General features: G+C 42.0%; 6 protein-coding genes across 6 annotated transcripts; 5 read left to right on the forward strand and 1 right to left on the reverse strand. All coding sequences in view use genetic code 12, as the record gives it.

Annotated features, from left to right (window-relative positions):
• Positions 1–3: 3 nt before the first annotated feature.
• Positions 4–1,989, forward strand: PSN45_001490 (uncharacterized protein; the record flags this gene model as incomplete). Its single annotated transcript, XM_006689873.2, has 1 exon — positions 4–1,989. The coding sequence occupies one exon, from the start codon at positions 4–6 to the stop codon at positions 1,987–1,989; it is 1,986 nt and encodes a 661-aa protein (XP_006689936.2).
• Positions 1,990–2,062: 73 nt separating this feature from the next.
• PMM1 (Phosphomannomutase 1) lies at positions 2,063–2,818 on the reverse strand (the record flags this gene model as incomplete). The annotated part of the gene is made up of 1 exon (XM_006690391.1): positions 2,063–2,818. One exon carries the CDS (start codon positions 2,816–2,818, stop codon positions 2,063–2,065), a length of 756 nt encoding a protein of 251 aa, XP_006690454.1.
• Positions 2,819–4,156: 1,338 nt separating this feature from the next.
• Positions 4,157–4,651, forward strand: BUD20 (Bud site selection protein 20; the record flags this gene model as incomplete). The annotated part of the gene is made up of 1 exon (XM_006690389.1): positions 4,157–4,651. One exon carries the CDS (start codon positions 4,157–4,159, stop codon positions 4,649–4,651), a length of 495 nt encoding a protein of 164 aa, XP_006690452.1.
• Positions 4,652–5,028: 377 nt separating this feature from the next.
• OTU1 (ubiquitin-specific protease otu1) lies at positions 5,029–5,967 on the forward strand (the record flags this gene model as incomplete). Its single annotated transcript, XM_006689870.2, has 1 exon — positions 5,029–5,967. One exon carries the CDS (start codon positions 5,029–5,031, stop codon positions 5,965–5,967), a length of 939 nt encoding a protein of 312 aa, XP_006689933.1.
• A 572-nt stretch (positions 5,968–6,539) lies between these two features.
• Positions 6,540–8,496, forward strand: PSN45_001494 (uncharacterized protein; the record flags this gene model as incomplete). The annotated part of the gene is made up of 2 exons (XM_006690485.2): positions 6,540–6,564; positions 6,656–8,496. The coding sequence occupies 2 exons, from the start codon at positions 6,540–6,542 to the stop codon at positions 8,494–8,496; spliced, it is 1,866 nt and encodes a 621-aa protein (XP_006690548.1).
• Positions 8,497–10,445: 1,949 nt separating this feature from the next.
• On the forward strand, positions 10,446–15,905 carry FKS1 (1,3-beta-D-glucan synthase; the record flags this gene model as incomplete). The annotated part of the gene is made up of 1 exon (XM_006689869.2): positions 10,446–15,905. The coding sequence occupies one exon, from the start codon at positions 10,446–10,448 to the stop codon at positions 15,903–15,905; it is 5,460 nt and encodes a 1,819-aa protein (XP_006689932.2).
• Positions 15,906–15,927: the final 22 nt, after the last annotated feature.

Raw genomic sequence — 15,927 nt, forward strand, 5'->3', positions numbered from 1 at the left:
ACTATGTTAGCATTTCGAACACTTGGTGCTAGCTCCAAGCTTATGTCCCGTTTGATGACCAGGGGCCAAGGTTCTTTTGCCATGAACATAAACATGTTGGGGGTGCGGATGTACGCTAAGGACTCGAAGTACAGAAATATCGATGAATTCAATAAGTTCAAAACCGAGTTCAAGTTTGGTGACGGAGTACAAGAGCATGTTTCTGAAGGCTCCAACACCAAAGAAATCCACTCGCGGATCGCCGAACAACAAGAGGAAGAAAAGCAGCAGAGTATCAATGAGCTTCTTGAAAGTGATCCTCGTTTGCTGCAACTTGAGTACGGATCACCAGAGTACAAAGAGATGCTCTTTCGAATCAGTGAGGAGTTCAGACGAAAAGAGCGCAAAAATCGGCAACGATACGAGAGCCGTGAGAGGTTCAAGGCGGTTGGGTACGGAATCGCCGCCATCGTCGGTATTGCATCTCTCCATCAGTTTATATTTCACTACCAATGGTATAAATCTGTGTTCAACAAGTCGAGCTACGATGTGGACGAATCACAAGTGAAAACAACCGTCACCAACGTTAAAAAGCTTGGTTATATGCAAGGCAAGTTACAGCAGATGTTAGACGCTTCGTTTTTGGGGTCAGTTCTCAACTCTGAACAGAACCTGGGGTTGTATGTGTTTGGTTCTCACAATGGCAGCAAGTTGCCAATCAGAATTGAGTTTTTCGATCATATGCTTTTGAAGGATGTCCAGATCTCAGGGGACTTTTTGGTTGCAGTTGCAGACAATGGCAAGGTGTACCAGTATACTAAGACCATGAAACAACCAGAGTTAGTTCGTTTGCCTAGCAAAATAGAGCTGTGTAAAATTTCTCAAGGGTTTGTGTATTTTTTAACTGTGCTGGGACAAGTTGTCTATGCTCCTAGACCCGATAAAGAGGTGCAGTTCATCTCCCCTCAATCCAGAAACTGGGTGGGTATCAAACGTGATGATGGGTACAGCTCTCTTGACCTTTCTGACTTCAACAGAGGTGAAAAGGTGAATGAGATGTCCGCTGGAGACAACCACATGTTGCTTCTCACAAACCAGGGCAGACTATTCAACTTAAAGACCGCAGAAGGACCCAACTATGGCCAATTTGGAACTCCTGCCTTCGCTCCTGTTAAAAACTCGGAAGTCCCTGTTAATGAGGTATTCCCATTGACGTCCTTGAATAATGAGCTTGTTTCTGATGGAGATGCTAGGTTCCTTCGTCCCCGTACTTTCACCCACATCGCTAGTGGTAGCTTTCATAATTTGGCTTCTGACTCCAATGGTGATATCTGGTGTTGGGGCAAAAACTCTCATGGACAATGTGGGATGAACGTCACCCATAAGAGTGATGTGCAACCAATTCCGCAGAAAGTGTTTAGTTTCACAGACTTCAAGAAGATCTTGAAGACAGAAGTCTTGAGAGTAGAAAAGCTTGATTGCAGTGAGGAAACCAGTTATGTTATGCTTAAGAACAAAAATGAAACCGATGTTTTACTAAGCTTCGGAAATGGTATAAAAGGACAACTCGGTATCAGCAGATATTTACATCTCTCTAACGTTCCTTTGGTGGTCAAGACATTAAACTTGAAGGAGTTTAATGAGACCACCAACAAGGTACAAGATATTGGTATCAAGGAAATCAGCAGTGGTCTCAACCATACCATTGTCAAATTGGACAATGTTGGATCTAAAAAGGATATCATGATTTTTGGTGATAACGAATTTGGCCAGTTCGGAAATGGGAAATTGATCCGAAGCTCCAAGCCCGTACCGATTCCTGAGTTGATTGAACCTCACGATATCGTTGATATCGAAAATATGGAAACCATGAAACTGTTGACCAAAAGAGTGTTTGATCCAGATAACAGACTCTCTTTGAAAGAGCTGTTGAAGATAAACGGTACCACCGTTGAGCAAGTGATCAAGGCCACTGGCAACAGTTCTGTGATCTACTACAAACGTAAGTAGAAGCTCATCGCAACATGTATATAGTTTGGGTATTTATTATGAGATATAATTAACTAAAGAAAAGGAAGGAAATCTACAATTTAAAGATTTCATTCAAGATTCTAATAGTGTCTGCTGGGGAATCGACGGCATGACCAATGGTTCTTTCGTCGGTGTAGATTTCGTAATCGTTACCACCCTTGTAAGACTTGTCACCAAAAAAGTGGATTTCTTCAAACCCTTCATTGGCAACGTGTTGCAAACAATAGGTCTTGTCCCAACCAGTTGGGAAAACGTCAAACGAGATTTGACCACCAATGGAGTAAGTCAAACCGAAGTCAGCGAAGTTTTCTCTCAAGGCTTCAACCATCTTGGTTCTGATGTTGGCCTTCTTGTCAAAGATTTCAAATTCATTTCTTTCCTTAGTGGAGGCATTTCTACCCACTGGAGAAACGTTGATCATACCGTTTCTGAATTCAACAAAAGTACCTCTTCTAACTGGAATATCGATCTCAGACAAGTACTTCAATATGAACTTAATCAACTTGTTGTACTTTTCTTCACCGATCCAACCAATGAAAGATTGGGATGCTAATTCCTTACCCAACTTGTAGGCAGTCAAACCGTTTTCGGAAAAACAGTAGTCAAAGTCCTCCAAAACAGTAGCTCCTAACTGTTCGACTTGTTTACTCAAGTCCGAGCCACCAACAAAACCAATCACAACCTTTTCACGCAACTTCTTCAAGGTTTGTTTCATTTCATCTGAAACTTCCAATCTGGCGGGAGTCAAAGTCCCGTCGACGTCGAACAAAACCAAGGTTTTTGGGTTTTCTTTGTGTGCAAAAGACATGTTTATGGTTTTCTAAATGGTATCAAATATGATTGGAAAAATTGAGGATCCCGATGTATTTATATTTGGTGTTTGGACAACAAAGCGCTTTATGAAAATCCAGCGAACACGTTCAAGGCACGACGGCCAGTGCAACAATCTCAATACAAGGCTCGCACAGCCTAAAACACAACGTTGCATATACGATTATTGTTGGGATGAACATATATTCAGTTAACAGTTACATAACTAATTATACAGTCAGAAACTTAAGCTTGGTATTGGTAGTCTGGGAACTCTCTCAAGTTGTGTTCCAAAACACCTTTTCTGGACAAGAACTTAACGTAAGCACCGTCATCTTTAACTTCACCATTTTGTTTCTTAGCAGTGTATTCATCTCTGTTCAATGGAGTGAAACCCCACTTCTTGGAGATAATAATCTTTTGTTGACCTGGGAACTTGTATCTAGCTCTTCTCAAACCTTCAATAACAACATCCTTGTTGCTGTCCTTGGTTCTAGCAGACATGATAATTTGACCAATGTCAACTCTGGCAGCTAAACCGTGAGGCTTACCCCAAGCACCTCTCATACCTTGTTGCAATCTATCGGCACCGGCACAAGACAACATCTTGTTAATTCTCAAAACGTGGAAAGGGTGAACTCTGACTCTCAAGTGGAAAGAATCTCTACCAGAGATGGTGGTGATGTACTTGTTGGCACAAATACGGGCGGCTTCCAAAGCTTCGGAGGACAATTGTTCTAATTCGTTAGAAACCAAGTGAATACACAATGGGAATTCATCAACAGTAGCCTTCTTTCTACCCAAATCATAGATTCTAATCTTAGCATCTGGGACAGCTCTGTTATATCTGGATTTTGGGAAAGGCTTGTTCTTACAGTATCTGTAACATCTAGCTGGTCTTCTAGCCATTTTCTAAACGGATTGTTAGTATATGAAATATGTTCAACAAAAACGTATGGGAAGATTATGTGAAAATTTGTGCTTATTAATACAGGTATTTTTGAATCAAAGTTGGATCCATCACTTCCGACTGGTGTGTACTCCAGCAAACAAAGAGGAGGTTTGTGTACCAGCCTTATTCATCACTATCGGTGTTGTACGTCGTATCCCATTCGTTATGGTGGTTTTGGTACATACTAATAGTTATTAGTTGCTTAGTTATAGGTAAAAAAAACTTCGCTCAAGAATGCGCAGACGGAAAATCACTAAAGGTGTCACAAAAGCCACCAAGTCGCCACCGGTCACGGAGCGCGCACACGTGCTAAGGAGGGCAACAGCCCCAGCAGCCACCCTCATCTCAAACAAATCAGTGCGAATAAATCTTCTGCTCATCGCTATGGGAAGGTACAGTGTAAAGAGATATAAAACTAAGAGAAGAACCAGAGACTTGGATCTTGTCTACGATGACCTCTCACTGAAGGAGAGCATCTATAGGTTGAAGAACCAGCCGGTGGACGAAAACTTACCGGGATTGGGTCAGTACTACTGTATCGAATGTGCCAAATACTTTGAGACCCAGAGGATGTTGGATCACCACACCAAGAGTAAAAAGCACAAGAGAAGAGTCAAGGAATTGCACCAGAGGCCGTACACCTCGTTGGAAAGTGAAGCTGCCTCGGGTGTTAATATGTTGAAGTTCATGGAGTCTGTTGACAAGTATAAGCGGATTGAGCAGTACAAGAAAGAAAACAAGCAAGAACTTGAAGAATTAATCGCCCAGAAAAATCCAGATTTGGATACTATTCTTGGCGTCAATGACGCTGCTGAAGAGACGGATGCTGCAACCGAAGCTGCTACTGCTGGTGACAATGATGCTGATATGATGCAATAGTTATGATAGACAATGTACGACATATGGAAAGTGTATCGTTTGGATGATACTTGGGTCATCAGTGACCATAATCAAATTCTGTTCTTTTTCTCGTTTGTTGGTGGGCTAGTTCTTTTAGTTGGTGTAATACCAATACTAGTGTTTAAACCTGTGGATTATTATTTACTATTATGGAACAATTTCCTGAAGGCAGTTGGTTAACGGATGTTGCATTGAAAACTTTTTCATTCTTCTATTTCAACAACATGTTGTAGCATTGACCACCTATCGGTGTTATATTTCATCTTGTATCTCTTTCAACATTCTAATCATTGCTGCCAAATCTTAGATACCTCAGATCTGTTCGCGCTTGTGTGAAAATGGCGAATTACGTAAATATGAGAATAAAGGTCAAAACCCCAACTAAAGTTAAAGTCCTAACAATCGATGACAACTTAACCGAGTCGCAGCTACTAGAGGAACTTCACGCTGACACAGAACTTTTTCCTGGTCTCTCTAAAATACTGACCATCAAAACCGGCTTTCCTCCCAAGCCCCTCTCCATCCCTCCCAGCGAGACTATCAGAAAGTATATCCACAATGGAGACCAGCTATTGATTGAGGTCGGAGATGAGAAGTCACCAGAATCAAGGGAGAACCCCATCTCGAAGGAAGTCAACGACGATATTCCCAACGTCCATATCGGTGAATTGAACCAATATCTTATTCTACGCAATATCAAGGACGATAACTCGTGTATGTTCAATGCCATTGGATACGCCACTAAAACCGACTCAGCCACCGAAATGAGAGCCGTGTGTGCTTCATATATCATGTCTGACCCCGACAAGTTCGACGAAGTGACGCTTGGCCGGTCTAATGATGACTACTGTTCTTGGATCACCAAGAAGGACTCGTGGGGAGGCGCTATCGAGCTTGGGATCTTGAGCGACTACTACAAAGTCCGGATAAATTGCATCGACATTGAGCTGGGAAATATCATAAAGTTTGAAAATGAAGATTCTCCTCCAAGCTCTTTCATCAACTTAGTGTACTCGGGAATTCATTACGATGTTTTGAGTGCAAACCCCATTCTCAGCACCCTGGAAAAAGACAAGGACATTGACACTAGTTTATGGCAGCGTGGATCTCCTGAAGAGACTCCCATTATGAAAGCCGCTGAATCATTGTGCAAGTTGTTGCAAACCAAAAACTATACTACCAATACAACACGGTTCCGAATTCGATGTCTCGAGTGCTATGATGTGCTCGTTGGAGAAACAGGGGCAGCTAAACATGCCAATGAAAAGGGCCATTTTAGATTTGGAGAAGTATGATCTGGAGGTTATCTTGTTGGTCTTCTGATCTTTCTACACCATCCACTTCATACCAAATGGTAAGAGGTTTATCACTTTGAGGACACATAAGTGAGCACATACACCGACTTTTATGGCTTGAAAGAGCTTAGTTTCGACTGGCGCACAGCCTATCTTGTCAATTCTTGCGACAGTTTATATTGTGTGGGACAACTTTACACGGATGAGCCAAAACATGCTCACATCTTCAGAACCACAAGGGACTGATATGAGCTGGTTAGGTTCGGCTGGATCTAAACTAATACACGTCTTCTCTACTTCAAATCAGATAACTACCACGCCGCTTGAGATCATTCTTTGCTCAAAGCTTTGCTCTCACACCCAAAAGTTACTCCTTTCCGTCCAAAAAAGCCGTCGGCTTAATAACCCCTTTCAAATGTCAGCCTTGACGAATCACCAACTCCACATTTTCTCCAGTTGCTCTACAACAACAATATCCAACTAAGCCGTCCACCTCTAAACTGAGCGTTTGCGCACGACACCCTCACACTGAAAAAAATAATCGACATACTTCTTCTTCACTGCAAACAACCATGTCATTCGACACGCAAATATTTTGTACGTAACAGCTGTCCCTACTCGTTTGATGACACCGTCCAAACAATATACATCATAAGCTCCCCAATATACTAACAGGTACCTTCTTCAGGCCGTCAACCAAGAACCGTAGGGTTGATCAACAAATACTCAGATGTGGAATCGTTTCCAAAACCAGCCGCCGAATGCAGAAGTGCTGTTTATTCGGCAAATGGCAAGTACTTTGGGTACACACAACCCACCGAGGTGGTGGTGTTTTCCACTGAAACCAACAAAGTGTTGTTGAAAATCGAATTAAGTGATGTTTTTGACATTGCCTTCTCACCAAATGGGACCTATTTGTGTATGTGGCGCAAACCAGTAATGCTCAATAAAGAGAGTGGAGTCTGGAGCAAAAACGTCAAGATCTTCAACATTGCGAACGCTAGAATCATTATGGAGTGGTCTAATAAGCACCAGAATGGTTGGAAACCCCAATTTACTCAGGATGAAAACCTTTTTGCCAAAGGTACATTCAACCAAAAAGAAATCGAATTCTTTGACATGTCCAATGCCGCTAACGTCGAGCAAGTGACTTCAGCTGCATTCAGATACAAGCCTGAACTCCCGTATCAAAGTTTTAGTATCAGTCCTGGTTTAAACCCGTACCTTGCCATCTTCACACCCGAAAAGTCTGGTAAGCCAGCCAACGTCTCAATTTATAATATTCCCAACTTTAACCAAGCGGTATGCCTGAAGAACTTTTTCAAAGCCGAACAGTGTCAGTTGAAATGGAACTCTTTGGGAACCGCATTATTGGCATTGGCTCTGATTGATCATGATACTACCAACCAGTCGTACTATGGAGAAACCAACTTATACCTTTTGGGAATCGCCGGGCTGTATAACTCGAGAATCGATTTGAAGAAAGAGGGACCAATCCACGATATATGTTGGTCTCCAACTGCCAGAGAGTTTGCGGTGATTTATGGTTACATGCCAAGTGAAACCAGTTTTTTCGATGCTCGTGGTAACCTTATTCATTCTTTGCCTACCTTACCCAGAAATACCATCTTGTATTCTCCTCACGGAAAGTACATCTTGGTGGCCGGGTTTGGGAACTTGCAAGGAACAGTGGATATTTATGACCGTCAAGACAAGTTTCGTAAAGTGGTGAGTTTTGAAGCTTCCAACACCAGTGTGTGTCTGTGGTCGCCCGATGGACGGTATATTTTAACTGCAACTACGTCTCCTAGGTTACGTGTGGATAACGGATTGAAGGTCTGGCACTTCAGTGGCCGGTTGATCTACTACCGTGAATATACCGAATTGTTTGCGGTGGGGTGGAAACCAGCCAAGGTGGAAGATTTCCCAGCCATTTCCAAATCAGAACCCATTCCTGGACCAGAGGCTCTGGCTCGCGAATACTTGGAGAAGAAGCAACTGGCTGCCTCTCTGTCTGCCAAAAAACCAGCTGGTGCTTACAGACCTCCTCATGCCAGAAATGGGGATCTGGCTCCAAAGGCCACATCTTTGTACCAAAGAGAATTGGCTTCGTCAAACCAACCTTCCACCTTCACCCCGGGAATAAGACAAAGGGCCGTACCGGGGGCCGCACCAGTTGTGGCGAAGGAGTCAAAAACCGCTGCTAAGAACCGGAAAAAGAGAGAGACTCAAAAGAAAAAAGAAGAGGAAGATGAAGCTGCTGCCACCGCTGCAGCCACTGCTGCAGCCACCTCTGCTGAGTCGACACCAAAGCCCGAGGAAGCCCAGCCTGAGGCTGGAGCTGTTGTGGGAGGAGTTTCCTCAATTGAGGAAAAACGGATCCGGTCGTTGTTGAAGAAGTTGCGGGCTATTGAGAGCTTGAAGATGAAACAGGCGTACGGAGAAACCTTAGAAGACACACAAATCTCCAAAATCAACAAAGAAGATGAGATCCGCAAAGAGTTGGACAACTTGGGATGGAGTGAGTGATTGTCGGGTGCTTATACGAATACTTTTAGTTGATTGACAGTAAATAGGCTTTATTCTTTTTTAATGCACCGAACACAACGTTGACTCCCAAAATGGCAACTCATCATCTCCTCACGACGGTGGAGGCGCGCTTTTTTTGCAAGACTTTTCTGGGCTTTGCCAATTACTTTACTATAAATAGCAATATGCAAATCCTTGATTTTCCTGGTTAATGTTATTGTAATCCCGCCTTTGTTTGAAGCAAACGCGATCTACTCCATGCAAGTCGGCGCAACATGTTCGTACCGAGCTCACCGGCGAACAAATGGTTCCCAGTGCTAACCTGCAAAACTCTAAAAATAATGCATTATTGTTCAAAACAAATTTCGCGTTCGTCGCGTTGGTGTTGGTAGTCAACTGCTGTTGTGCCTGGCGACCGAGTTGCAACGACAGCGCGCTACCGCTGCCGCGCGTCAGCATCGACGCCGTCAGATTTGGCGATAGACCCAGGGCGTGGAACTGTAGAATCCCTGTTATCCCTTGACGAGACATCTACCGCCCATGCCAGCAACACTTCAAGAAACCCTTCGTAATAGCAGAGCCCTGTAGATATTCTAAACTCTCTCTAGGTATACTTTGACCAACATTTTTGTGGATAATTTAGTTGATATCGTTTTTATAGGAATTTTGCTTGCCAGCTTTGTGGTTCAATTTCTGATAGCATTTGTTTTTTTTTCTCACGCTGATTATTTTTTTCTTCTTTATACTGTTCTTTTGGATTAGTTATCCGTTATATCAACATCCCATAGGTTCTTTGAATTGTATGTATACCTTCTAGTTGTTACTAATGCTTCTACAAGACTTGCTCGATGGTGGTGGTTTTTTTTTGGGTATTTTGACAGGGGTTTTCAGTTGGTTCCAAGAAATGTGTGAACCAGATTGATTCTCCATTGATTTGATGATTTGACTCCCCTAATGCGTGAATTTGACACCGGAAGTGTGCTGATATACTTGTGGTAAACCTGAATCCCTAACTACTCCTGTTGTGCCAGATCCCTGGTGATTTACGACCACTCTACAGATGAAAAGCCGATTTATCCGTGTCTCCAAGCTTCTTTTTTCCCGCATTTTTCGGGTATTCTACTTGTTGGGCGATGAAGATCCGTCTGGCGTGGTTCATTTGAAGAGAAATATCCAGGACCACTCTGAGAACTTAATTTTCCACCAAGCAGGCGCAGGTTAAATCGCACTACTAAGGATGTTAAGGGACAAGGTGCAGGTGGAACTAAAAGGCGTAAAGTGCAAATTCCACCAAAAGGGCGGTGTGCGCGGATCTTGCATTGTAGTGGGAGTCTTACCAAATCGAGGACACGACCGCTCTGAAATAGCAATGTTACACAAAGTTCTCGGCTATAGAGGAAAATTTTCACCCGAACCTGCAACGCCTGCTTCCAGATCCGGTGGCAAATATTCCTGGCCCCGAGGGTAATTTACAGGTTACAGGGGGCTTTGCAGATTGCACCAGGTGTTTGTGAGATTGTCCCGATCCGTTCAGTATAGAGGATGTCAGGGCAGAAAAATGAAAAACGCTTCTTGATTTTTTAAAACAGATTTTTCTTCACACTTGATTTTTTCTATTCAAGTATTCCTTGAATAAATCAAATTAACCGTGAACCCGAATCATCTTCAAGACCTTGGTTTTTCTAAACACATTCGCTTCAACTTCCTCGCAGAAAAATTCCCCCAAAATCCACAAAAAAACCACGCTTCCAGAAGTCTGTGCAAGTTTATTGATCCAACCAGTTTACTAACAAACGTGAAAGATGTCGTATAACGATAATAACCAAAATAATTATTATGATCCCAACCAACCGGTTGGGCATGATGGTTATTATCAACAACAACCGTACGATAATGTGAACCAACAAGAATATTATGATCCAAACGCCCAATATCAGCAACCTTATGATATGGACGGTTACCAAGATCTGAACTACCAACAACAGCCAAACTACCAACAGGACCCCGAAGCCTTTAGTGACTTTTCCTACGGTGGCCAAACTCCTGGTACTCCCGGCTATGATCAATATGGTACCCAATACACTCCATCGCAAATGAGCTATGGAGGAGGTCCAAGATCAAGTGGAGCTTCCACTCCTATTTATGGCGGTAACGGCTATGATCCCACCCAGTTTCAAATGTCGTCTAACTTGCCATACCCAGCTTGGAGTGCTGATCCTCAAGCTCCTATTAAGATTGAACATATTGAAGATATCTTTATTGATTTGACAAACAAGTTTGGTTTCCAAAGAGACTCTATGAGAAATATGTTTGACTACTTTATGACCTTATTGGACTCCAGATCGTCGAGAATGTCTCCTGCCCAAGCCTTGTTGAGTTTGCATGCCGACTATATTGGTGGTGATAATGCCAACTACAAGAAATGGTATTTTGCTTGTCAACAAGATTTGGACGATTCCATTGGATTTTCCAACATGGCCATGGGAAAGGTTGGTAGAAAGGCTAGAAAGGCTTCTAAGAAATCCAAGAAGGCCAGAAAGGCTGTCGAAGACCACGGTCAAGACATCGATGCTATGGCCAATGAGTTGGAAGGTGACTACTCTTTGGAAGCTGCTGAAATCAGATGGAAGGCCAAGATGAACAACTTGACTCCTCAAGAAAGAGTTAGAGACGTGGCCTTGTACTTGTTGTTATGGGGTGAAGCTAATCAAGTTCGTTTTACTCCTGAATGCTTGTGTTACATTTATAAAACTGCTTTTGATTACTTACAATCTCCTCAATGTCAACAAAGACAAGAAGCTGTTCCTGAAGGTGACTACTTGAACAGAGTTGTCACCCCAATCTACAGATTCATAAGATCTCAGGTGTATGAAATCTATGATGGTAGATTTATCAAGAGAGAAAAAGATCACAACAAGGTGATTGGTTACGATGATGTTAACCAGTTGTTCTGGTATCCAGAAGGTATTTCCAGAATCATCTTTGAAGACGGCTCGAGATTGGTAGATGTTCCACAAGAAGAAAGATACTTGAGGTTAGGTGAAGTTGAATGGAAAAACGTGTTCTTCAAGACCTATAAGGAAATCAGAACCTGGTTACATTTTGTCACCAATTTCAACAGAATCTGGATTATTCACGTGTGTGTCTACTGGATTTACATGTCTTTTTACTCTCCTTCCCTTTACACTTTGCACTACTTCCAAACCTTGAACAACCAACCAGTGACATCTTCTAGATGGGCTGCTGCTGCCATTGCCGGTATTATTGCCAGTGCCATTCAGATTTTGGCAACCTTGTTTGAATGGATGTTTGTTCCAAGAGAATGGTCTGGTGCTCAGCACTTGACTCGTCGGTTGGTGTTTTTGATTTTGATCTTTATTGCAAATTTGGCTCCAGTGGTGTTTACCTTCTACTGGGCTGGTTTGGCTGCTAAGTCGAAGGCTGCTTTGGTGGTGTCGGTTGTTGGTTTCTTCATTGCTGTTGTTTCCATCGTGTTCTTTGCTATCATGCCCTTGGGTGGTTTGTTCACCTCTTACATGAACAGAAGATCCAGAAAGTATTTGTCTTCCCAGACTTTCACTGCCAGTTTCTCCAAGTTGAGAGGGTTGGATATGTGGTTATCTTACTTTTTGTGGTTCTTGGTGTTTTTGGCCAAGTACCTTGAATCTTATTTCTTCTTGATTAAATCTTTGATTGATCCTGTAAGAATTTTGTCCACCACCACCATGAGATGTCATGGTGATATATGGTTCACCAACACTTTGTGTAAGCACCAAACCAAAATTGTTTTAGGTTTGATGCTTTTGACTGATCTTTTGTTGTTCTTCTTGGATACCTACATGTGGTACATTATTTGTAACTGTGTATTCTCCATTGGTAGATCTTTCTACTTGGGTATTTCCATTTTGACTCCATGGAGAAATATTTTCACCAGATTGCCAAAGAGAATCTACTCCAAGATTTTGGCTACTACTGAAATGGAAATCAAGTACAAGCCTAAGGTCTTGATTTCTCAAATTTGGAACGCTATTGTTATCTCCATGTACAGAGAACATTTGTTGGCTATTGACCACGTGCAGAAGTTGTTGTACCACCAAGTTCCATCTGAAGTTGAAGGCAAGAGAACTTTGAGAGCTCCAACTTTCTTTGTCAGTCAGGATGACAACAGTTTTGACACTGAGTTTTTCCCAGTCAACTCTGAAGCCGAAAGAAGAATTTCTTTCTTTGCTCAATCTTTGGCTACTCCAATCTTGGAACCTTTGCCAGTCGACAACATGCCCACATTCACTGTGTTTACTCCTCACTATTCCGAAAAGATTTTATTATCTTTGAGAGAAATTATTAGAGAGGATGATCAATACTCGAGAGTCACCTTATTGGAATACTTGAAACAATTACACCCAGTTGAATGGGACTGTTTCGTTAAGGATACTAAGATCTTGGCCGAAGAAACCGCTGCTTATGAAAATGGTGATGATCCAGAGAAATTGAGTGAAGATGGCTTGAAGTCTAAGATTGATGATTTGCCATTCTACTGTATTGGTTTCAAATCTGCTGCTCCTGAATACACTTTGAGAACCAGAATTTGGGCTTCGTTGAGATCCCAAACCTTGTACAGAACCGTGTCTGGTTTCATGAATTACGCCAGAGCCATTAAGTTGTTATACCGTGTTGAAAACCCCGAATTAGTTCAATACTTTGGTGGTGACCCAGAAGGTTTAGAATTGGCTTTGGAAAGAATGGCAAGAAGAAAGTTCAGATTTGTTGTTTCTATGCAAAGATTGGCTAAGTTCAAGGAAGACGAAATGGAAAATGCCGAATTCTTATTGAGAGCTTACCCAGATTTACAGATTGCTTACTTGGATGAAGAACCAGCTTTGAACGAAGATGAAGAACCAAGAGTATACTCTGCTTTGATTGATGGTCATTGTGAGATGTTAGAAAATGGTAGACGTCGTCCTAAGTTTAGAGTCCAATTGTCTGGTAACCCAATCTTGGGTGATGGTAAGTCTGATAACCAGAATCACGCTATTATTTTCCACCGTGGTGAATATATCCAGTTGATTGATGCTAATCAAGACAATTATTTGGAAGAATGTTTGAAGATTAGATCTGTTTTGGCTGAATTTGAAGAATTGAATGTTGAACATGTTAACCCTTATGCTCCATCTTTGAAGAACAAGGATAAGACTACTGAATTCCCTGTTGCGATTTTGGGTGCTAGAGAATACATTTTCTCTGAGAACTCTGGTGTTTTAGGTGATGTTGCCGCTGGTAAAGAACAGACTTTCGGTACCTTGTTTGCTAGAACCTTGGCTCAAATCGGTGGTAAATTACATTACGGTCACCCTGATTTCTTGAATGCTACTTTCATGTTAACTAGAGGTGGTGTTTCTAAGGCTCAAAAGGGTTTGCACTTGAACGAAGATATTTACGCTGGTATGAACGCTATGTTGAGAGGTGGTAGAATCAAGCACTGTGAATACTACCAATGTGGTAAGGGTAGAGATATGGGTTTCGGTTCGATTTTGAATTTCACAACTAAGATTGGTGCTGGTATGGGTGAACAGATGTTGTCTCGTGAATACTACTACTTGTCGACTCAATTACCATTGGACAGATTCTTATCTTTCTACTTTGGTCACCCTGGTTTCCATATTAACAACTTGTTCATTCAATTTTCCTTGCAATGTTTCTTATTGGTTTTGGCTAACTTGAACTCTTTGGCTCATGAATCGATCTTCTGCTCTTATGACAGATATAAGCCAATTACGGATATCTTGTACCCAATTGGATGTTACAACTTGTCTCCTGTTGTTGACTGGATTAGACGTTATACATTGTCTATCTTTATTGTTTTCTTCATTTCTTTCATTCCTTTGACTATTCAAGAATTGATTGAAAGAGGTGTTTGGAAGGCAGCTCAAAGATTCGCTAGACATATCATCTCCTTGTCTCCAATGTTTGAAGTGTTTGTTGCTCAAATTTACTCGACTTCGTTGTTTACTGATTTGACCACCGGTGGTGCCAGATATATCTCGACTGGTAGAGGATTTGCTACGTCTCGTATTCCATTTTCCATTTTGTACTCAAGATTTGCTGACTCCTCCATTTACATGGGTGCTAGATCGATGTTGATCATTTTGTTTGGTACTGTTTCCCATTGGCAACCAGCTTTATTGTGGTTCTGGGCTTCATTGTCGGCATTGATGTTTTCTCCATTCATTTTCAATCCTCATCAATTTGCATGGGAAGATTACTTTATTGACTACCGTGACTTTATCAGATGGTTGTCTCGTGGTAACACTAAATGGCACAGAAACTCTTGGATTGGTTACATCCGTCTTTCTAGATCCAGAATTACTGGATTCAAGAGGAAGTTGACTGGAGATATCTCTGAAAAGTCTGCTGGTGACGCTTCAAGAGCTCACAGATCCAACGTGTTCTTTGCTGACTTTATTCCATGTGTATTCTACACCGCTGGTCTTTTCGTTGCATTCACGTTTATCAATGCTCAAACTGGTGTCACCAAAAATGTGCAAGATGTGAACTCTACATTGAGAGTTGTCATTTGTGCCTTGGCTCCTGTGGTTATTGATTGTGGTGTGTTGGCATTCTGTCTCGGTATGGCTTGTTGTGCTGGTCCAATGTTGGGCTTGTGTTGTAAGAAGACTGGTGCAGTTCTTGCTGGGTTTGCTCACGGTGTTGCCGTTGTGATCCACTTGGTCTTCTTCATTGTCATGTGGGTATTGGAAGGATTCTCTTTTGCCAAGATGTTGTTAGGTCTCTGTACCATGATCTACATCCAAAGATGTTTGTTCAAGTTCTTGACATTGGTGTGTTTGACCAGAGAATTCAAGAATGACAAATCCAACACTGCTTTCTGGACCGGTAAATGGTATAACACCGGTATGGGATGGATGGCCTTTACCCAACCTTCAAGAGAATTCTGTGCTAAGGTGATTGAATTGTCTGAATTTGCTGGTGACTTTGTATTGGCTCATATCATTTTGTTCTTCCAGTTCCCAATCTTGTTAATCCCAATGATTGACAGATGGCATTCTACTATGTTGTTCTGGTTAAAGCCTTCTAGATTAATCAGACCTCCAATCTACTCATTGAAGCAGGCCAAGTTGAGAAAGAGAATGGTGAGAAAGTACTGTACTTTATACTTTGGTATCTTGATCTTGTTCATTGTGTTAATTGCAGCTCCAGCTATTGCATCTCGTTTCGTACCTGATGACCTTGGAAAGCAATTAAACACCGAAGGGCTGATTGCCAACGGTTTGTTCCAACCAAGAAAGACTGACAACAATGATACCAAGAAACCATCCAAGGCTTATGCTTCTTCTTGGTCGTTTGCCAGTTACACTCCATCCAAGACGACGTCTTACACCACCAAGGCTTAGATGGATCATATGAACCAAACTC

Source organism: Yamadazyma tenuis, chromosome 2 (genome assembly GCF_029203305.1).
Source record: "Yamadazyma tenuis chromosome 2, complete sequence".
Taxonomy (NCBI): domain Eukaryota; kingdom Fungi; phylum Ascomycota; class Pichiomycetes; order Serinales; family Debaryomycetaceae; genus Yamadazyma; species Yamadazyma tenuis.